This window comes from Colias eurytheme, chromosome 8 (genome assembly GCF_061535395.1).
Source record: "Colias eurytheme isolate Ceu_HAF_F1 chromosome 8, ilColEury1 Martin Lab GWU primary, whole genome shotgun sequence".
NCBI lineage: Eukaryota > Metazoa > Arthropoda > Insecta > Lepidoptera > Pieridae > Colias > Colias eurytheme.
The window spans coordinates 2,915,933-2,939,588 of record NC_142987.1 but is presented as its reverse complement, the minus strand read 5'-3'; the positions used below and the strand labels follow the sequence as shown (position 1 = coordinate 2,939,588).

The 23,656-nt window shown below is 33.1% G+C and overlaps 1 protein-coding gene across 1 annotated transcript; it reads left to right on the top strand.

Annotated features, from left to right (window-relative positions):
* Positions 1-29: 29 nt before the first annotated feature.
* LOC149906362 (klaroid protein-like) lies at positions 30-22,907 on the top strand. Its single transcript, XM_090104419.1, has 12 exons — positions 30-567; positions 2,766-2,943; positions 8,716-8,822; positions 9,684-9,839; positions 13,708-13,906; positions 14,489-14,681; positions 15,224-15,330; positions 15,657-15,786; positions 18,956-19,579; positions 20,155-20,325; positions 21,854-21,966; positions 22,572-22,907. The coding sequence occupies exons 1-12, from the start codon at positions 410-412 to the stop codon at positions 22,848-22,850; spliced, it is 2,415 nt and encodes an 804-aa protein (XP_089960545.1). The 5' UTR covers positions 30-409; the 3' UTR covers positions 22,851-22,907.
* Positions 22,908-23,656: the final 749 nt, after the last annotated feature.

The window sequence follows — 23,656 nt, the reverse complement described above, 5'->3', positions numbered from 1 at the left end:
ATTTTTATCTTTAGTGACGTCATCACCATCACTCAACGCAGTTTACGTTTGAGAGTGAGAAGTTACGAAATTCACAAATTCCGTCTTACCACGCCAGTTTTTAATGTACAAAATTTGTACAAGAGACGTATACTTTATTTTACCATATAACGATCTACAGTTTCAACATAAACAGTGGTTTAACTAATTATTTTTAATGTATTAGAGACAAGCGTTGTATTACGTTTTGGCGGCATTACTTAAAGCTACAGAAATAGATCTCCTTGTGCAATATTTATATTAGGGCAAGTGCATAAATAATAGACTGCTCCAGTAAAACTTTTCAAGGTCTACAATTGGGAATCATGATGATGTAGTACATTTCTTTTAACCGTGGTGCTCGCAGCGGTTGCAATTTGTGTTGTAAATCATGGAGAATCTTACAGTCGCTGGATTGCGATCAAGGTCCCGATCAAAAACACCCTTTTTAAGATCAAGCTGTGATCGTGAAAATTGCCCAGAAGGTGAAGAACATGTTCACCAAAAATCAGGACGAAAAACACCAATAAAACGAAGCACACCTATCAAGTGAGTACTATAATTTATTATAAGTAAATTATAACATTGAATCTTGGACATGTCCAAATAATCTTGATAATTATTGTTATCAGGCTTAGTGCAATCTTTAAAAAACAAATGCATTGAACATTATATTAAGTAAAAAACATACACCTTTTTTATTACATTATATTTATTATTTAAAGTAACCCCTACTTAACAATTTTTCATGGTATGTTTAAAAAATACATGATTTCATTTATCTATAGATCTCAAAATACAGTATGTGTCAAGAATTTTAAGGTTGTTTACACACAATGAGGTCATAAACATGAAGGCCAGTGTAAGGCCAGTCATGGTGTAACAGATTTACCCATAAAGAAGACATAGTGGGCTTTATTATTGCGAAATGAATAGTGTAAACATGTTTCAATGAGAATTCTAGTGTACTCCAATATAAGTACCTAGAGGAAATGAAGTTATAATATTTACTGTCTATATGTTAACGCAAATATACTGTTGTTAATAAATAACAAATAGTTTTTAATTGAAATTATTACATCTAATATCTAATATAAAGGCGAAAGTTTGTATGGATGTATGGATGTTTGTTACTATTTCACGTAAAAACTACTGAACCGATTACAATGAAATTTAGCACACATATAGAGGGTAACTTGGATTAACACATAGGAAATCTTATTTTTTTTTTATAATTAAACTGATTTCTGTGATGTATTCAATAAACAATTGATAACATTATATCTATTATCTGGATAAATATGTTTTCCTTTTTTAACCGACTTCAAAAAAAAGGAGGAGGTTATCAATTCGGCCGGTATGTTTTTTTTTTTTTTTTTATGTATGTACACCGATTACTCCGAGGTTTCTGAACCGATTTACGTGATTCTTTTTTTGTTCGATGCGGGATGGTGTCGAATTGGTCCCATAAAAATTTTATTCGGATAGGCCCAGTAGTTTTTATTTTATAAGCATTTTTGTCTGTATTTGTAAATGTTGCAAGTGCAAGTTTGAAGTCGGTTGTTTTTAACGCAGTTATCACTTGTTGAATGATAAGAGTTGTTTAATAATTATAAATTGCAGTACTTAATAATAAAATACGAGTAATCACAAAAAATCTATGAGAGATTTTAAACATTTTTTATGTATTGATTTGTATTTAAAAACCATTTTGTGAATGGTGAAGATTTAAAGCTAATTAATGAAAAGAAATTAAAAAACATATTGCTTCTAACAAAAATTCCTCAATATTATCATATAATTAATTTGCCTTGATTGATTTTGTTTAAATGAATAAGCAAGTTTGGTTTTAAAAATGAGGTACATTTCACAAGGGTGTGTGAATCAGCAGGTTCATTTATTGCAAGCTGATAACATGTTATCAGAGCTAATTATACTTTCATTGCCATTTGCACTATATATTTACTTATTCAACATCAAGTTAAACAGTATTTAATCGTCAAAAGATATTTAAATTAAATTTTATATGAACTTTGGATGAATATTTAGAATAAATGAATTCTTGAAATTTGGAATTAATCGAAACTTGTTTTAAAAATTTGTTGAATTAATCATAAGTTCATGCAATATATTATATGAATATTATTATTATATCTTTATGATGCATACAATCCATTATATACTCTTTTTTCTTTGAACCAACATTCTGATACTGTGCATTTCGAAAGGTAAAATAACAATTAAAGGTTTCTGATAATTGAGATGTATACAAAATTGTTAATTATTATGCTTTGAGTCATTGTTTGTTTAATTGCATGTTAGATGTCCAAATGTTTCAAAACATAACTACATTTTCTTCCCTAAACTCAATACCATGCTTGAAATTTATCATATTAAATCTTTTTAGATGAGACTGAAGTAAATAATATGCAATATCACCATTATTGATGTGATTTGTTCAATGCACATAAAATAATCTCAAAATCAGATCATTCTTCTAACACATTTTATTATTAAAAAAAAGTTATTAAAAAGTAAAAACTATGTAAAATACCTCCAAAATTATTTCATTGCAGTTATTCAATTTTTTATCTATGCAAGTCATTAAACATTTATATTATCTGATTATTTTAATATAAAATTTTGAATATTTTTTTAAATATTTAACAATTTTATTATCGTAAAACTAAGAAGAATTTTTCGTAGTTGTTTTAATGTATTTGTAAAAGCAATTACTTCTCCTACAGGCAGCTCCAACCCCCTTCAAAGAAAGGCAGCATAGACACAGTACCTGAAGATGATGAATCCTCACCAGCATACAGAACGAGGCAGTCCACAAAAACGGACAAACTTATTAAAACCTCAGACTATTCATCTGAAGAGAGTTTAGATAGATTGAAAGAGCACAGGAAAGAAATTTATCAGGTTAGTATCTTTTAACAAACTGTATTTTTTTTGCTTTACAGTATTTACTATTTAATGCAATTGTGAAATGCTAAGTTAGGTAAAAGATAACTATGAAATCTATTCATTACCTGTCTAAAAGACATACTTACATATTAACATTTTCAACCAAGCATCCTTACTTTACTGTTTGTTCCTTTCAGCTGAATGAATGACCTTCATTTTACTGATAATTAAAACTAAGATATTTAGTATACACATACATATTTACATTAATTTTAGAAGTAATATTTATATACAAGAATTAAAAAATAATATGAAAATAACCCTATTATTTTTATAAACATGGTTCTTACATTGTGCATCTACTTTTATCAATGTTCTTTCGTAATCTTATTATAGCTTGGTACAGAATTATTACATAATATAAAACATATTATCATACAAGCTCTTTAGCCGCAGCATTTTATGTTATCGCGTGATAATTTGCCACCACCACCACCCACCTTTCCACCCTCTTTTAGACCAAGTATATCAGCTATCCCCTTGCTAAAATTCATCAAATACATCCAGCCGCTCTAGCGATTAATTTTTAATTTATGCGGGCAATATTTTATGAAGAGTATTTATAGGGTAACTTCGTTGATATTTTTTTTTAATACACTCATCAAGTGGAAATCGAAGTTTCTATTAGAAACACTTGACATTTAAACTTACTGTTAATTTACGTTTATAATCGATTCATCACAATAGTTCAGAACTTTCTATTAAATTTAAACGAATTGTAACACGTAAATTTTATGAAAGACATTCGCGAATTTTAAATTTCCTGCTGGCTGCTCGGTTTATCAATTCGTCATTATCTCTATGTAAATTTAAGACATGCCTTCATTATTACCTCCGAGTACAGACTTGACATCGCATTCAAAATTCAAGGTTAAATAATAAATAGCATACATTGCATCTGCGGCATAACCACAGGGCATAACCGTAGAAGGCATATTTATTGTGACCGTTAATATGTATTTCAAACTAGTTTTTTCCTCTTAGCACCTTCTATAAAGGTACAAAAAATATTTACATATTCATCTTCATAGTTGATTGTCCACTTCCACACATTTGATAAGTCAATATTGACCAACTTCTAATTGTATTCGTATAGGTAATAACCTGTTGAATTTGTGTAGGCTCTACGTACAAAGGTTTTGAATATCATCTCATCATTAAAGCAATTTTTTTTTAATTTAAGTTTTAGTACGAAATACTATTACGTATTCTTTGCTTTTAGTGAAAATGAATGTTGTTATTAAGTGTCCTTGGGGATGGCATTGGGACGGGATGGGATTGGGGACCGAATGCGTCGTAAATAATTATTTCGTTAGTATTCCTATGAAATACTTTAATGCTTGAACTCTATGGTTAGTTAAACCAAGTCGTTCAACTCATATCACCTATCTTCAGCTTGGTAATCCAACGCACGTTAATAGAATATCAATTATAATGCACCATAAATATCAATCCAGATACTTTGAATCTAACAGACGCCCACTATCCATTAACTGTTTTACTTCCTATGACCACTTAAGTTACCGGAGGAAAACCAAAAATAATCTTTGTGTATATGTTGTTTAAGGGCGCAAATGTTATTGTTTATTGTTTTACGCCGGGTGTGTTACGTCCTAATAGGATTAAATATATGTACCACATGTGCTTGATAATAATTTGGATAGTATGCATAATTTCAAAGAGTGATCTAAGAATGCTTCATTCTTGAAAATGGCACGGCGAACGTGTTATATATTTGTAATAATGTACATAGACATTATTTTTTGAAAAAAAAAATTTTTGTCTGTGCTACATTGCGAGTGATGCAGAAACTGTGTGCAGAATGTGGTGCAGAAACATGCTTTTCATAATGTAAACTTCACCTTCTTTTGTACACATTCTTGGAATATGCTTATTATTAAATTTTTAATAGCAGTCCGGGGATCGTGCATCTCTATTCCAAAAAAAAATTCTTTTGACCTAGCAAAATTTTGGTGTTGATATCTTACTTTTACATAAAGTGCATAACTAACCCCTTAATTTTGTAATACAATCTTTTATAAACACTACGATGTCTCTCTCCGGCTTTTACGTCCTATTACTGACTTTAACTTAAAAAAATATTTGACGCACACCGTGTCTCCCTCGTGTTGCTGGTGTGGTCCCTTTGAAGAAAATGTTGTTTATTTAAAATTTTTATTATCATTGTAGTTTTGGATATTATATATAGTTTTAACGGATTAGAACAAATAACTACCCAATACTTAACAAAATTAAATGATACAACGTACCTAATAATAATTATCATATGTTAATTCAGTTTTTAGGTTTAATTTTAATTAAAGCGGGCGGATATTTGAACTGAGTTCATCGTTCACACTTTCAATATCACGTATTACTTTGAAACTTTTAAATAATTTAAAATGTTTAGTTCAATAGAATATGAGAATTAAAATTCATGTGCGTAGTTCATACCTACCTACCTACGCTGCATTTATACTGCTGCATCCACCGCAGCAATTAAAAAGCAATATGTACCTATATTTAAAAAATATTCATACATAATTATTACCTATAACATTATTAATAATAATTTTACAATAATCACAAAGCTTGACAGGAAATATTGCAGGAAAATAACCAAATATAACTGGGATCGATCTCCCGCGTCGGTTTATTTTTAAATCACTCGACCACATATGGACATTATTTCTACTCTACACGCCGTTGAAGTCGTTGTTTCATAGTGATTTTTCAATTATTTACGAATCTTTACGTTCTTGACCCAGTTTATTAAGTTTATTCTTATTCGAATTCGGGAATCAAAGGTACGTTGCTATTTAGTCACTATGGTGATGAGTGGAAGAAGCGCTTGTATTCGTAATGAGACGATTGAAGGTCGGTCTTGTGTTAACATTTAATTAATGTGTGTTATTGAAGACTTTGTGTGTAACTTTCTTGATAATTTCAAGTTCCTTATCATGCTCATTTTAAAGTATTTTGCGACTAACATTGTTTTATTTTATCGGTTTTAAATTGAGGATTTCATTGCATCTAGTGCTATCTTTTATTTGTCTCCGTTCGCGAGAGAAATTTGTTTATACTAAAACTTACTTTGTTTTCTTACTATTTTCTGCCTTCTAATAGAACATTTTATTAAAAAAAAAATCACTTTTAAAATTCCAATATTTTTATAACGGCTGTAGATAGACTCGGAGCAGACGGACAAACGGCATGCACGACGAGGACAACTAATTCTAACTAACAGCATTCCTAATGAAACATTTATAAATCATGATTACAATGAGTCACTGATAAAATTGACTTGGATACTAACAATACTAAAGAGTATGGACGATAGTGCATTCTTGCTGCTCAAGTATATTTTGCTTGCCCTAGTCGATGAAATAGTACCTACCAATATTGTTGCACGATCCGCCTCGTTTAGAAAGGTACCCGGATAGTTTACCACGGTTCTTGTAAGAATAGATCACGCTGTATGACTACATAAATGTCGCCCGCTATGGCTTGCGGTCAAGATATCAAATGGATAACGTATTGTAAATGCGAATGGCTGTATTAAATACAAGCTTTGTTGATAATCTATACAAGCAAAGATAAAGTATCTCAAAACTGTGTCATATACATTAATGATTGAAGCACATAAGTACTCAGATTCCTCTAGATTTGAATAAATTTGTGTTGATCCCAGTGGGACAGTGGTATAGGTTTTTAAAATGAAACAACTAAATAATACCGTAAGCGATATAGATCAAGAGCCCACGACGGCCAGACTTTCCTTTCTTCCGGAAAGTTGAAAGTTTCTCTGTATATGTCTCCTATACAGATAAGAACGACCAGCGACTATCAAGTTTGGGTTGTGGTTACTTTGGCAGGAAACAGGTAGTAAAGTTGTATAAAATAGTACCTAACTTTCATTATAGTTTAAAAGCTAAATTTTATATATGTTACTTGGGGACCTATAAAAAGATATTACCTTAAGAGCCAGACAGTTTTCATGGTTCTTACATCTAGCCAGACACATTTAAAAAATAACTAACATATCATCAAATTCACATAACTACCTAAAAGCGTAACAAATATGAAATAACCCACTAAAAACATTAGTTAACTATAATTATTAAAAAAATAAAAGTATAATATATAAGAAATAAAGTTATTACTTATCTTTTACTTTTTTATTGTGTCATCGAGATACGTGAAATTCCATCAACATAAGCCCCCGTAAAAGATAAGTAATAACTTTATTTCTTATATATTATACTTTTATTTTTTTAATAATTATAGTTAACTAATGTTTTTAGTGGGTTATTTCATATTTGTTACGCTTTTAGGTAGTTATGTGAATTTGATGATATGTTAGTTATTTTTTAAATGTGTCTGGCTAGATGTAAGAACCATGAAAACTGTCTGGCTCTTAAGGTAATATCTTTTTATAGGTCCCCAAGTAACATATATAAAATTTAGCTTTTAAACTATAATGAAAGTTAGGTGCAATTTTATACACCCTTACTACCTGTTTCCTGCCAAAGTAACCACAACCCAGACTTGATAATCGCTAGTCGTTCTTATCTGTATCGGAGACATATACAGAGAAACTTTCAACTTTCCGAAAGAAAGGAAAGTCTGGCCGTCGTGGGCTCTTATATTAATACTGCAAATTATTGTAATGTTTAGAATTAGAACTTAGATTTCACAATATAATCAATTCTATGTTTATGTAAATATTCACTGCAGCTATCGCACTGTGTACGTTACTACGATAGGTGAATTTTCTCACGTTATAATTAATTATGTATAGTTATGACGCGATTTATACATATAGTTTGAAAAAAATTTAAAGTATTGAATGATTTCTATAGAAGTTAAAAGATTAATCCAAAAGATAGGTTAAAATAGTTCTGTTCTGGTTTTAAATTTTCTATTGGTAATTGGCATGGAAACATTGTAATTGCACTAATCAACTTACAGATGCAGTATCACCAATTAAACTTCCACTTCCAGTCTATTATTATAGGTCTTTAATCAGTAACTAGGGTTACCAATTAAGTTTGATAAATCATTACATGCGTCTCCCCTCTTATAACATTGGAAAAGAAAACTGTTTCGTGCGTCAAAACGTTGAGGGAATATCAATAGAAAAATGTTATGTGAATAAATTTGCAAACCAGTTGAATAATAATTAAATACAAGATTCCATAGTTACTGGGGTATCTGCTTATAGTAGTTCTTCAATATTATTTGCTTAAATATCTTTGAACGTTCCACTGCGTTCGTAAAACAGCGAGTTCAATTAACGTTATAAGAAATTCTTACTCAGTGCCCAGTGGCCGTTATAAATGACATCATCGAAGATACGCTGACGTTTTTGTCGGTATGTTTGAATTGTTACGGTTTTTTACGCGGGAATTTGCAATACGCTGACTAATATAACAAGAAATAATCAATTTGTAAAGATGTTGCAAAGGAATGTTTGATCGGCAAGTAGTACCTAATCATAAAAATATAGTTACATATTAGCGTGTACTTATCTACTAGCTAATTTAATGAAATACTAAGAAATTTCATACATGTGCAAATTACGAAAAATTACAGTTCAATCCGGTACCAACAAACAAATATTTTTTAATTTCTGATTTATCACAATCCTTATTAACCCAAATCCATATCTTCATAAACGTACAAACATATTTTTATTATCGGTCTAATACTCTTATCGTTTGGCAGAACGAGATCAACAGCCAGTATGAGAGCGTGTCGAGTTCACGGCACTACAGCACGCTCGCTGACGTCACGCTCAGCCCCATACACACGCATAATGTGACGCGGGACAGGTGAGTCGCTTTTACACCAACAGGTGCCAAAATGTCTAGGGATACGTCCGCATATGCCTCTGAAAAACCTAAACAATGTAGCCATTCCATTACCCAGCGACCTTCAAAAACGGGTGCTAAAAACAAAAGAACGTCCCAATACGAAATGAAGACTAAACTGCTTCAATTAAGACCCAGCATCTGCTGTCTTGATCTCCAGCTGCCACAAATTTAAGGGTGTCCAGAAACTGGTTCCAAAACAATGACACAGCTCACATTAAAGTTGTAAGTTTTGAAGGGAGCTAGTCATGGTTGTAATTTAAAAAGTAAAACGTCTGAAAGTTTGCCAAAAGCTGATAGTAATTAAATATTAAATCATTTGGCAACATTTCAAATTTGTATCGTACAATGTGAGTATCGTTTAGTTTTGTGTAGTAAACACAATTTCTCATCTTAATTAATTATTACCACTTTTTTAAGAGGCCGGTTGTTCCGAAAACGATATTATTGTAAAGGAAACGTTTATCACGAAGCGACGCGACGGTATAAATTATAATGTACATAGTTTTCTTGTGAATTGATTAATACATAATTACATTTTACATAATTACATTTTTGATGACATTCTTTGTACTTTTCCCGCTTACTAGGAAGATGATGATGATTTAGTGAGGAATTCTAATATCACAACGTGAAAAGGCGATAATTCAAAAAAAATTAAGGAAAAAGTTAAACTTCTGCGAAACGGCTGGACCGATTCTCATGAAATTTTGTGCGCATATCGGGTAGGTCTAAGAATCGGACAAGATCTTTCATACCCCTAATAGTGGGGCAGAACAACGTTTGCCAGAACAGCTAGTATACATATATTATTGTGGTCAGGTCGACCCGCTACAGCAGCCCCGCGTACAGCGCGTGCTCCACAGACAGCTCGTTCGCGGAGCAGGCGCTGGCGGACGCGAGCGCGCTGCTCGACCGCAACCCCGACTGCGAACACCTGCCCTACAAACTGTACAAGATGGCGGGCGAGTATTGGAAGTGAGTATTTTTGAAGTGAAAACTTCTTTAGCGGCGATGGGTATAAAATCTTAAACTCGCGTCAGGACACGTGACCTGATTGAAAAAGCGTAAGAAGGATGGATATCAAACATGCTCAACGTTAATAAACAAGTTTTCACTTCTGCCGGCACTCCCGGAGTGCAACCCGTCCTTTTTTTTGTTAGTGTGATTATGAGCAGTAGAAGAAATGTTTTGGTTAAATTAGCGATGATTCTTGGAATGGAAGTAAGTCTTTCGGTTTAGTTTAGTGTTCCCGACTTCGAACACCTGCCCTACAAATTGTACAAGATGGCGGGAGAGTATTGGAAGTGAGTATTTGTTTTGTGCTGGTGAAGAGGCAGTTCGTACAATTATAGGTGGTGTTATAATTGAGCGGGAGAATACATGTATTGGTTAAATTGGCGAGGCTTCTTCATATGTTTTTGGAACATGTATGGGACATAAGAGACAGTCTTATGAGACATAAGATGGACGACGAGTGTGTTGTTTGATTGGGTGTAGAAGTAAGAAAGAGCGGGTACATCTGATTAAATTTGGCAAAGCTTCTTCATTACTTCATAGGTTTACATACAAGCTATGTTTAAGTTAAGCTTGTACAGTTGTAGTGGGCGTGATAATGTTGAGAAATTGGACACAAATAACAGTAGATTGATTTTACTGGCTGGTGGAATAACAGCTTTGACATACCTCGCGGTTTCAGAAAAGTCACGGATGTCTTTCTCTCTTGTTTTTCCTATCATTGCAACAAGACATATGATATTTTTTGGCATTTTTTGGAAATATAAGTATAGAAATTACTCCTACAGGCATGACAAAATTTGAACCCTGGTTGAAAATATATTTTATTAATTTGTAGGAATTGGCCGGTGGTCCGAACCAGAAATCATTTTGTGGCGTTATCTTTTTAGCAAATAGTGATAAGGCCTAATATTTCAAGATGTCTAATTAATGGATTAGATCTGACGTAAATTATAATTTGGTAACTACTACCACGTTTTTTCATATTATTATCGCATTTATCCCCAAAACAAGATCCAACCATCAAATAAATGTCCTTGATTTCCTTCTCAGACATTTCTTCTTATTCTTATTTATTATTCTTCTTATATCCAAAAAATTGAGACAAAAAAGTAATCTTCATAAATTATAGAACGTCATCTCCTCATTCATATTGCACGCCTCATAAGCGAAGCGTTGAAACTTAAAATGTCTTTATGTATCATACATTGCACTTGTAAGATAATACATTACTTTTTTTATACTTTTTTTTTCTCTTACGCTTGAGTATGCTCAGGAATAGAACCCTTTCATTTTTCAGGGTCTGATTCGATGTGGTTTAATTGTTATTAAATAAACAAAAATAATAATTAATAAATAATTATTAAAAAAAAATTATGAGGCGTGCACTTTTGGATTTTCCAAACTTTTTTTTCATATATCTGCAGTATTTCCTCTACGCTATCTATCCTTATCCTATCTATCCCAAGAATGCATAAATCGTATGTATCCATAATTTAATGTACAATTGCTAAATGCTCGGAACCGTTAAATTTCTAATTTCGAGCACCTGGCGATGCTAGTATGAAGTTAAAACTTAAAATACATTACGAGTCGCATTTCTGGTAGGGTGTGGTGCTGTAACCGTGACCTAATTCGTGCGGAAGCGTGCTCGATTTTCAATAATAACTTTTTACGAAATGCGCACAATAATGAAGTTTTTCTACATGAGAATTGAGACCACTATATACATTGGAATGTTTGTACGAATAACGGTTAGTGGATCTGTGGATAAATAGAAATAACTCAATAATATTATAGCATTGTCCTTTTTAGGGATGCTTGTCTCTAATTTGTCAAACATTGACTCTGATGAGTCATATCTTTTACTATTAAATTGAAGAGTGAAGACGCTTAAGTTCTCAGAAAAGTAACGCAACAATTTAATTCAATGTAACCAACCTAGAAACTATTTAAAGTAATTCTTGTTAAACCCTTTTCGCACTTCTCGGTAACATAAATATTTACCATCATTATTTATTTGCCATGAAAAAATAAAAAAATTAAAAACTTACATGAAAAATTTATTTATATGTACTAAAAAACTCACTGTGTTCAACAAAATTTATCGTTATATAAAACAGACACCACTTTACAGGTCATATGAAATATTATTATCTGTATTATATTCGCAACATTTTCTCATCAAATTTTAGGGTAGAATGAAAATAATTAGACCGTTATTGACAATCAATGACCAGTGAATCAATATGTGAGAAGTGTTCGTAATTTAAATTAATTTAATAAATATTGAAGTGTTTTAACAATGGAAGGCGTAATACGAATGGTTGACGTTGAGACTGTAGAAGAAGTTGTAACAGTAAGGTTTGTTATTTTTATTTTAGTAAATCTAACCGACATTCTATTGAATTTTTACTCGTGAATCTAAGGATTTGTTATCAACCTCTATAGTCTTTATATCTTTGAGGATATGTGTTTATTCCTTACATTTTAATGGTACACAAGGTCTCATGACATCGTAAAATAAGATTTTACGTAAGTACTTGTAAAATATAATATAGCTGCTCACCTTGGTGTACACATCATCTATACCAAATTCGATGTTTTCTTGGGAGTTCAATTTATTACATCTTCAAAAACAAATCTTCGATAGAAGAAAATTTATCAAAAAATTTCAACGATCAACACGGAAAGTCTGCATGTACAATGTACACCCTAGTTTACCATTAAAGTGCAATTAACTAATGAAAGTGAGAGGATTCTATTGTTTACAAGTGAGCTGATAATAAACACGGTGCTATATTTGTTAGCTTTGCAAATGTCAAACGGTGTGAGTGTACCGAAATATTTTTACAACTAAATCGTGTTCGTCTAACTTCAGCTCAAATGCAGTACTCAGAATACTAGATTTTAGTTGCACTCTTAGCGCTTTGCGTAATGTCTAAACTGGTTATTTTATAAGCACTATCTATGAATGAAAGGTTCGTAATAAGTACATCTTAAAGTTCACCATAAAGTGATTGAATGTTAGTTTTTATTTGGACAGTTGTGTATATGTCCTGTAAGTAATCAAGTGAAAAATGTAGTGAATTTATTAAAATGAACTTGAATCTTTCTAAGGCTGTTTGATGCTTGACGTGAATGATGGAATAACTTATTTATTTGTGTTCAAATTCTTGGGTAAGATCTCGTTCACAATACATATATCATTTCTAAGCTGTTAACCTGTAATATTTTTGTACCATAAGAAACAGTTATAAATTTTCGGGAGAAAAAATGTTACGATTAAAACCCAGTATGAGTTATAAATCATGTTGAGTTATTATACTGTCGTGATTTTATAGCGGAAGGAACGCTTCCATAGAAAATGACACGCTTCTTTCGTAACCAAAACTTTCTCATGTATCGTAAGATGTAACGAGTCATCATTGAAAAATCAAAGAATCTGACTACCTGATCATCTACTTGTTAAAATCGATCAATGAAACTGATGCATTTTGCCCCTGTTCCATACCCCACAAGGCACAGAGACTGCACTTTTGAAAAACGTAACGCATCTTCAACTCCGGTAGTAATTTCAGTTACAGATCGATTCAAATTTAATGACGGTTCGGAAGTTAGGTGCAGGTGCGAGTGCGGGTGCGCACAGGTTCCTTAACGTCCCGCTAATACATAAAATTGTTTTCTGCGCATCGGATCATAAGATGTTCCGAGCCGCTATTAAGTTTGAATGGTACTGTACATTCCCAGCTATCATTTAAAATATCGATTCTTTCCACAAAACTCAATATAATATATTTGAATAATAACAAAACACGCAATTTTCCAGCAAATACCCGAAAACCGATTACACATACTCGCCGCTGTCCCGCGACCGCGTGGAGCTGGCCCCCGGGCAGGTGGCGGTGCCGAACATGTCGCGCCGCTCGCTGTCGCAGTTCCGCGCGCACGGGCCCAGCGCGCGCGACGAGCCGGATCAGTACAGCGCCGCACAGTGGACCAGTACCACCACTAGGAAGCGGTTCACGGTTAGTGGAGGGAAATTTTAAATTATTAACTTCTTGGTCTACCGTGTCTACTTGAAATGAGTTCTCAGCAATAATTAAACAAGTCCCTGTATCATTTAGTAATAATAAAGTCAAGTCTAACGGTCACCATTATTAGGAAACAGTTTGGAAGGCATCACGGTGGATTAGACCCAAATCTAGCTGTGACATTCGATTAATGCAAATATACTTATACCTCACATACATAAAACATAAATTATGGTGGCAGCCAAAATTTTATTATACTTAGTCATGAAATTTTTAATTAAATTTGTGACCGTATCAGCATTATTGCTTGAAACCGATATTGAAATAGTTTTAAGCTATTGCATAGCTTCTATCGCGGGCCTTGAGCACGGGGACCGAATCCAGAAATTCCGGAACGAAAAAACCTCACGCTCTCCACTCCGACGAGCACGGAGGTGTGGCTTGAAGGCATAGCATGCAATAACTTTACCGCGGCAGTCCCCGAGTGCCACACGTCTTTTTTCATAAAATATCCTGACTACTTTGGGATTAGCATTTCACCAACAGTATTTCTAATTTTTGTGTTATTATTTCCAGTCAATAGAGAGTTCAGACGACGAGGGCACATACGCACGCAACGGTGCATACAAACAGACGGACGAGCGGTGGTGGATCACGCAGCTGCTGGCCAGCTTCATAACCGCTGTGACCACCAGCACTCGGAATGCGTACAGGAAGGTGGTGGGGCCATCGCACAGATACCCGTACACTGAGAGACGGCCCGCTAAAGGTAAGGTTAACGTAAATATTATTATTACTCGGCAAGGCATATTCAATACTTTAGATATTATCATTAGGATAAACAATTGATTTTTAATTGTTAAACTTGTGTTACACCAAAACCTCACGAGCGCGATCGCAGGTATAACGAGAGAGAGACGGATCGATCTCCCGTCTCATCTCGAGCGCTGCCACCAATAAGACGTTATCACGTAAACATCTCGATCGTAAACCTACTTTACAAACAACCAATTTTTTTGTACATTTGGGTATACACAAAATATATCATTTCATCCCTTTGCCAATTAAGTTAATAATACCTATGTATAATTAATTTATTTTATTTAGATTTAAATCTAATTAACACATTGAAATGGTATAATAAACAATGCCAAAAACATATTTTGAGGTGAGAGGTGCAATGAAAAAATATATTATACAAGCTTTCAACGCTTAGAAAGTTAAAAGTAATTGTGACACGTGTCACAATTTATCGCCATATATCTTTCCACTATATTTTTTATTTATTGTAAAACAAAGCAATATTTCCAGCGAGTATCCTGTCCCGTTCAGCGAGCGCGGTGGCTGCTCCGTTCTATTGGATCTACTCTATCATACAAACTGTCATCACCACTACTGTGACCACCGTTACTGAGACTGTAAGTGGACATTATTTATTGCTATGAAAAACTAATTCAATTATCGTTTGTATCATGTATGTGACAATATTTTCAAGAACTTTGATATTAATTTTGCTTGATGGTTATGGTTTGTTTCTCACAGTTTAATTCCTTATAAAAATAGTGGATAAAGTTCAAGAAAATAGTTTGTTATTATACATAAAAAACGTTTTTATACATCAAAATAAAATTTGCTATTAATATTTATATTATTAGGATTTGTAACATTTTTTTTTCCTATAGAAGATAGCTTTTTTATACATATGAGTAAGTATGTATTGAAAGTCTTATTTGTATTTGAACAGATATCACCCAGTAAAGAAATCGTATCTGAGAAGTACTCTGTAGGGAGTTATCAAAAGGCAGCAGTGGGTGCTAAACGAAACTGGTGGCCGCTCGCATTATTGCTGCTTCTACCCGCCTTCGGATATGGATGTAAGTTTATTATTATCACGTTTTTATTAATTAAAGTTTATTTTCTGTAGCCTAAGTATGTAAAATTATATAGACTCATTTTTTTAAATACATAAGATATGATGCACCATACCTATGTGCAAAATTTATTTTCAATTCATTTAATCAAAATGGAATTTTGAGAAATTTACATTTGAAGATTAAATTATAACTTATTGAACCTTAATAAATTTAGCCCTGTAATTATAGAAAGTGTAATGTTTTTTTCTATGTACGAACGATACGAACTCACAATTTATTTTTTATTTATAAAGCTATTGTATTTGTCCAATATGTATATAGCAAAGCATTACCATTCATACCAATTCCTTTCAGTGCACTACACATACGAAAACTTGGATCATCTGGCTATGCCAAACTTTACAAATTTCTATCTAGATTTATCAGAGTTTACCGCGACCAAACTGCAGAACATCAGCCTTCCTTCGCTTCCGAATATCACATTGCCAACCATCAATCTGACGATGCCAGAGATCAATATAACGATGCCAGTAGCTAATTTAGCAGAAGTATCGAAGCGATATACAGTGTACAAGGAAGTGGTACAGAATAGAATGGCAGATGCGTCTGATTATATCGAAATTGTGGCTCAGAGCTGTTGGGAGGAGATACGACGGTTTTGGAGCGGTGTTTTTTGATGATTGCGTATATTGCCAGTAATGCCAGTGTCGTGATGTGATTGTTGTAGTGAATTGAGTTGTGATTAGCAAATAGACGTGTTCATTAATTAGGGGTTGTGTATCATGTAGAATTTAGTTTCGTATATGAAACAGATTGATTTTAAATAATGATAGATTATATGTACTGTATTTTTCTTTTGATTAGAAAAGTACACATTTAATATATTTTAAATAATAATGTTATTATTCGTGGGAGAAACACTTTAAAAATCGATAATAATTGAATTACACTTAACTACCATGAAAATATTAACTATCAACTTCACAATAGGTTTGTAAATATTCGTCTTCTTTTATGAGGGAAGTATTTGCGACATTATACTCAGTTTACTACAACAATAAGTTTAATAGTTTTCACTTAAAAATAGTATTAAAAGTGATTAATATTATTGTATTTTTTAACAAAAAAATTGTTTATTATATTCGATATTTACTTTGTGGTAAATAATTTTAACAAGTACTTATATAAAACTATTTTTTAAACGAGAAGTTTAATCTTTTGTGTACTTAATACGTAAGTTATTAGTTATTCCCGTTAATAATTCTTCATATCAAAATAATATGTAAAGTAAATTTTACATGTTGTATTTATAGATATGAGATGAGATGTTGGATGCTATCACTTGAGATTATATTTTCAGACATACATACATGCATCTATTTACACTACTTAATGCTTGCTTAATTTTAATTAACATGCAATAGACAGTTTTAATAAATATGTAAACAATAATCATGTACCAGTGGTTGCTTTTGCCCTAAGAGGATCGAATTTATTTTATTTTCCATAAAATACAAGAATAATCTTGGTGAAATTTCACCTTTGGTCTTTTATATTGTTTTTAGTGCTTTATATAGTTAACAAAACTATATGTTACATATTATAATATTTTAATAGTGGTTCAGATGTTACAAAGCTCATTATTTACAATTTATTACCCTCCGAAGAAACACAATTGCTATTTTTAATTAAGATTGAATTATTTATTTTACGTTATGCCTTTAATGCTTTAAATAACTTTTATATTTTTATCTACGCTGTTTTGGTTGAGGCTTTTAATTAAGATTTGATTAAGGGAATGGGTATTATTAGAAGAACGTAAATAAAAATATTAAAGTGAACTCTATGTACCTAATATAAAACATGACGTGGCCATATTTTGAATTGTTTTTAATCGGTTTACTAATCGGAAACTAATTTACTAGTCGTATTATTGAAACGGTTTATTTAAGGTTAACTTTTCATCGGAAAAGTTTTTAATTAAAAAAAGGGAAAAATAAGTATAAATTTATATAATTATACAGTTGTCTTGTCAATTCTAATTCTTGTACGACGGTTCGTGTTGTAACGTGTACGTTATGGTTATTACTTATTACAACATCTTGCTTTTTTTCATCAGTACCTGTTATTGATAAGTGAAATTATTTATGAAAATGTCACTATAGTAGAGCCATTTTAATAGGCAACATTTGACAGTTCAACAAAATTCAACAACGTAACCTAGTAACGACGACATAGAATAACATGATATTTCGTTTTGTTAGAACTGCACATTTGCTTAACTTTTTTCAATTACGATTACATATTTATATTAATAATGACCGATACAACTAATTTTAGGATTTGATTTTACTGATAAACCATTCTAAACATAATAAACAATTTCTGATTTAAAGAACTGACGTCGCTACAATTTTGTGTCAATAAACCTTTTTTCTTTTTAAATACCAGAGACGTTACTCTAAAAATCGAAATCTGACATCTAGAATCGAATGCATTGATTACTTGGGAATAAAAATAAAAAAAATGATCATAAATTATTGACATGTGTTTCAAGTTCGATTGACAAATGTTTCAAGTTCGTATCGATTAATTCACTTTAATCGATGTTTTTAAGCAGGTTACCACCCTATGAAGATAAAATTGATAGACGTCAAATGTTGCCTATTAAATTGGCTCGACAATAAGTATCTTTATTTTTTATTTCTATTTTATTATTTATTATTTGTTGTCGTTGATTTTATTTCAATTATTTTGCTTGGGATTTATCGCAATGATAATAACTTCGATGTTCAATTCAGTTTCGCTTTAGTGATTAAGTAATAATTTATTTAAAATATATTTGATTATAATTTAATTGTACTAATGCTGGGTTAAAATTGATTGAATTATATATGTATTTTCTTTCATGTAACATGTGTTTTCATCCCTCCCCCTTCCCACATAATTCTTCCCTGAACACACCTTACCGCCAGGGAAGGATAGAGGTATAAACGTCACCTATACAAAGTGCTCGTTCGACGCTCTTTTAGGTGAGTTTTAAACATTTTATTTATATAAAATCTCAATCTCTGTCCTTCCCTGAACGAAACTCGCTATAACTTCTTGTATCACATGTGGGGAAGGACAGAGCGCGTACAGATTATTAAACGTTTGCTTTATTTTACAGATTACAACTACGCGGACCAAAAAGAGTCATTACCGAAAAGAGAAATAATCGATACATACAAGCCACCGGTGATCCTTCAAGGTTCGGATTTGACTAAACGAGTGGAAGCCTTAGAAAACTGGGCCATAAAAGTCGACAACCGATTGACACTGTTCGATAACAAATTATCGAAATTGGACAACTTAGAGGCGCAAATCGAGCAGTACTCGTTCAAGCATCTGCAACAAAACTTGATTCAGATTTTAAGCGTTAACGATAATAGTGAAGCTATTGCCAGCAAACTGAAGGAACATTTCGACAGGAATTACATTTCGAAGGACGAGATGCAACTGCTGAGTCAGGAGATACACGAAAAGTTGATAAATTCGTGGAAACCGGAGTTGAGCGAGGACGATATACGGCGGATGATCCAGGAGTACTTATTATCTGTGGAGAAAAAACAAATGGAGTTGATTGTTGAGAAGGTGAAGGAATATGTGGCCAGGGTGGAGGTATCTGCTGGGGGGGGTGCGGGAGACCCGGGGTCAGTGGACATGGAGGAGATACGCCGGCTCGTGTCCAGCATGCTGCAGATATATGACGCTGATAAGACGGGATTGGTGGATTACGCTTTGGAATCTGCGGGTAAGTGGACATTTGATAGAAAAAATAAATATGAAATGTGTTAGTAAAAAAACCAATAGTATCTCTTCAAACTAAATTAAGCGATATGATTGGTTATTTACAAATACATTGATTGTGTGAGGACACATTATTAGTGGAAAAGCACCCTTATTCTGATTCGTACAACACGTTCGTCAATTATATTGACATGTTAATAAAAACACAGATAATGTTGTATCGCCGACCAATTTGGTTTTTCTCTTATAGAAAGTATCTATTATCAAAATATAATGTAATATTTTTGTCTATTTGACTTTTACTTGTAACCAAGTCTTATTATGCTAGGCGTTCATTAGAGACGGATCGGGGCGGGTCGCATCGCAACGGGCAGAAATTCGCCTGCGAAGCGATATCCGCCAATGCGTTGCGGCCCGCCCCGACCCGATCCGTCGCTAATGGACGATGTTTCATACAAAACATAGGCTGGCGTATTTTTGCGTTGCGATGCGGCCCGGCCCGATCCGCCTAGTGGACAAATGATGGAATAGTGGACGATAAAACTGCAAAATAATTCTTCATTCGATGTTTATATCCAGGTGGTCAGGTGATATCAACACGTTGCACGGAGCTGTACCAGATCAAGACGAAGCAGTACTCAGTGCTGGGGCTGCCGGTGTGGTGGGTGTACACGTCGCCGCGGTACGCGCTCACGCCGGGCGCCATGCCCGCCGAGTGCTGGGCCTTCCAGGGCTTCCCGGGGTATCTGGGTGAGTGCTAACAGATCAAAAAACAAGGGAATTAAAGAGAAAGAAAATAATGGAAAAAAAGACGGGTTGCACTCCGGGAGTGCCGGCAGAAGTGTAAACTTGTTTATTAACGTTGAGCATTATTTTGGAATGGTATCCGTCTTACGCTTTTTCGATCAGGTCACGTGTCCTGACGCGAGTTTAAGATTTTATACCCATTACAGAAATAGTGCTCAACGCCGCTAAAGAAGTTTTAACTTCAAAAATTTGGTTTGTGTTGTTTCCAAACGGTTAAGCCGTCCTTCAAGAAAAGAGCGTTGTCCTACCTTAAAGGCCGGCAACGCATTGACAATGTCTCCGGCATTGCTGGTGCGTATGGGCGACGCAGTACACTTAACATCAGGTGACGCGTCTAAAACAATCATCGTAGTGATAGTATTTTAAAATATTTGTCTTATACCCGGCGCGGCCTAAGATGATCCCTATGACAGTTCGTCTTAGTGATTGCTCGTATGATGGATCGTGTCGATACTTTTCTATTTTATAGGCAAAGGCATGGTTTGCATTCAGCCACGTCGGTAAACATGTTTTTACAAATATTATAAAATGAATTTTTAACGTCTATTATGTAAACGAAACGGTAAGTAAAACGAAAGTTTTCCAAAACATAAAAATGCACCTTATCATTTTCTCGTAATCTTTAACCCGTTTAACACAGTGTATATTATTTTATCATGAAAATGGAATCCCCCATTTAATTTTTCTAAAAAACTTATATTATCATAGGTAAGTAAATTAACGCGAACGGTAATTAATTAATTAATTATGCTGCGATCTTCTGTTCCATTCAATAGAGAATGAACTATAGCTTAAGCATGGAAAAAATGTGAACTCGTTTCCATTATCGAAATTTGTTTATCGATACTTTCCGCACTAGTCGATAAATGCCAACGATGTAAGTTTTGAAGGACGTAAACGTAAAGTCAGATTGATATAATTTCTCGTAAATGTTAAGAATTGTTATAATTCAAACGGAATATCATTGTAATGGCATAAAGCTACGTAAAAATTAATAAATGGGATTTTTAGACGCCTCCAATACGTTTCTAATTTAATGGTGACGCCATTACAAGTTTGTCTCTTGAGAATAACTGTCAGTGTCATAGGGATCATCTTAGGCCGCGCCGGGTATAGTAAATTTTTAAACTGTTAGATTTTGATATATCCCGCGAATTTGTAATTTTAATGTAAATTGTACTCGCGAGATTATAAAATGTCGAAAAATTGTGATTCGTATCATAATGAAACAAAACGAGGTGACGGAAGCAAAATATGTGACCGTCCGTTAGATTATAATCTAACGGTTTTTAATAGCTTACGGCGACGCATCTGTTACGTTCATGTTCAGTCTAAATTTTCAATTTCCCAAAAAAATATATAAGGATGCAAACTTCCCTTCTTTTCGGATTATTACTGTGAAGATTTTTTCTTAAATTTGTATATGATTATATGATATTTTGAATACTATAATAACTTATTTATTTTACAGTAATACGCACGTACGCTATTATAGAAGTGACTGGATTCTCACTGGAGCACATGTCACGTTTGCTCGCGGCGGAGGGCAAGATAGAATCTGCGCCTAAAAACTTCTCTGTATATGTAAGTATTTAATATCATTTTCTAGATTCGATTTACCTACATTAAGTATTATTATTAATTGAAATCTCTATTTAATTTAAGAAGCTCATGTTATCGATCGCAATTAAAAAGTGAATCAGAAATTGGTTTTTGCTGCAGTACTCTATAGTTTGAGATATTTTTTTTACTTTTTGAGTTTGTAAAGAATCACGATAATCGTTATCGTTGATGGCAGACAAAAATTTTATGCAACAAAACAAATAAAAAAAATTACAACAACGAACAGAATTTTGTTTGTTGTGATTTTAAGAACACAGGGATGGTATTATGTATTAGAAAACTGCTCTCGTCATGATACCTACTACGTAGGTACTAAACGATCACCAAGTATAAAAAATGTTTATATTTTTTTTTATCATGCATGAATTTCATATTTGTGACCAAACGTAGTTTAGAAATATGTTACATTTTGCCTGTAGTAGACAGAAAGATGTCAATACAGTCGTAGTAGTAGTAATAGTAATTGTAGTCAAAATTAGAAATTTTTGTAACAAAGCTAAATCGAACCATATTAGTAGTTGATAGATTTTAAAATTACACATCTAATTCCCAAGTGATAATTTCAGGGGCTTCACAATGAATTGGACACAGCGCCGCATCTATTTGGGAACTACATATACGACGCCAACAGCACATCCATACAATACTTCCCGGTGCAATATCCGAAAACGACCAATATTGACGGAGTCGAGTACCCCGTCGCTTTCGACATTGTGGAGCTGCGAGTGGAGAGTAACCATGGCAACCCCACATACACTTGTGTGTACAGATTCAGAGTGCACGGAAACCCGCTGAACGACATACGGCAAGCCACCGAGGATAGCATACGAGACAGTGAAACGTAACAACAACTTTTGCCAAGCCTGCTATGTGCGAAAGGGCGAGCAACCATTGCATGTGGCATTCAAGTGTTCTATTGAGATAATGAAATATAACAAAGCAAAAGTACCATACTGAACTTAGCACTATTATGTGATTTACAAATGACTCGTCCACGGTGCGAAATGGTCTATGAATTCTTAACAATCCACAGTGATTCAAAGTGAATAGTGGTAATGTGGCCTTCTAGAACTGTGTAGGTTTAAAGTACAAACTGTGACCATAAACTGAGCCTAATTTACTAAATATTGAATAAGACAGGACCTTTACAAACACTAACAACTAGTTTATATTTAGATGTAGAAACTCCGGATAGATGTAGGTTTTTCTTTGCATAGTAGTGACGCGATTTATTATTTTAACAGTGATTGTTTAAATCTCAATAAAATACCGCACAAGGCAGATACGCTTAGCTCTGATAAAATTTTATACCAATATTTATATGTTTTTTATTTTAAGATTTGATTATGTTATAAGGTTTTCTAGATTATAGTTATTACTTATTATACTTACTTTATATTTTTAAGGATCTTACGGTTTTGTGTGATTTCAAATTGCTGTGCGTTTTAGGTTTTATAGAAAAAGTTAAAAGTACAAATTCTTTGTTAAAATAAAAAAATACTAGGTAGGTATTTGTAATTATCATAAAATGGTATTATCACAATTAGTTACTTTTAAAAACAATGATTTTTTTGGGTAAATCCTGTAATATACATGTAAATTACTATAATTCTAATTCTTGTGTAAAGACAGTCAAGTAATTAACTTGATG

What these genes read in the sequence shown, in the direction of transcription:
- LOC149906362 (XM_090104419.1), top strand. Translation starts at nt 410, where the DNA reads ATGGAGAATCTTACAGTCGCTGGATTGCGATCAAGGTCCCGATCAAAA. An exon ending in TGAGAGACGGCCCGCTAAAG is followed by an intron (nt 14,682 to 15,223) that starts GTAAGGTTAACG and finishes CAATATTTCCAG; the next exon opens with CGAGTATCCTGTCCCGTTCA. An exon ending in TGACCACCGTTACTGAGACT is followed by an intron (nt 15,331 to 15,656) that starts GTAAGTGGACAT and finishes GTATTTGAACAG; the next exon opens with ATATCACCCAGTAAAGAAAT.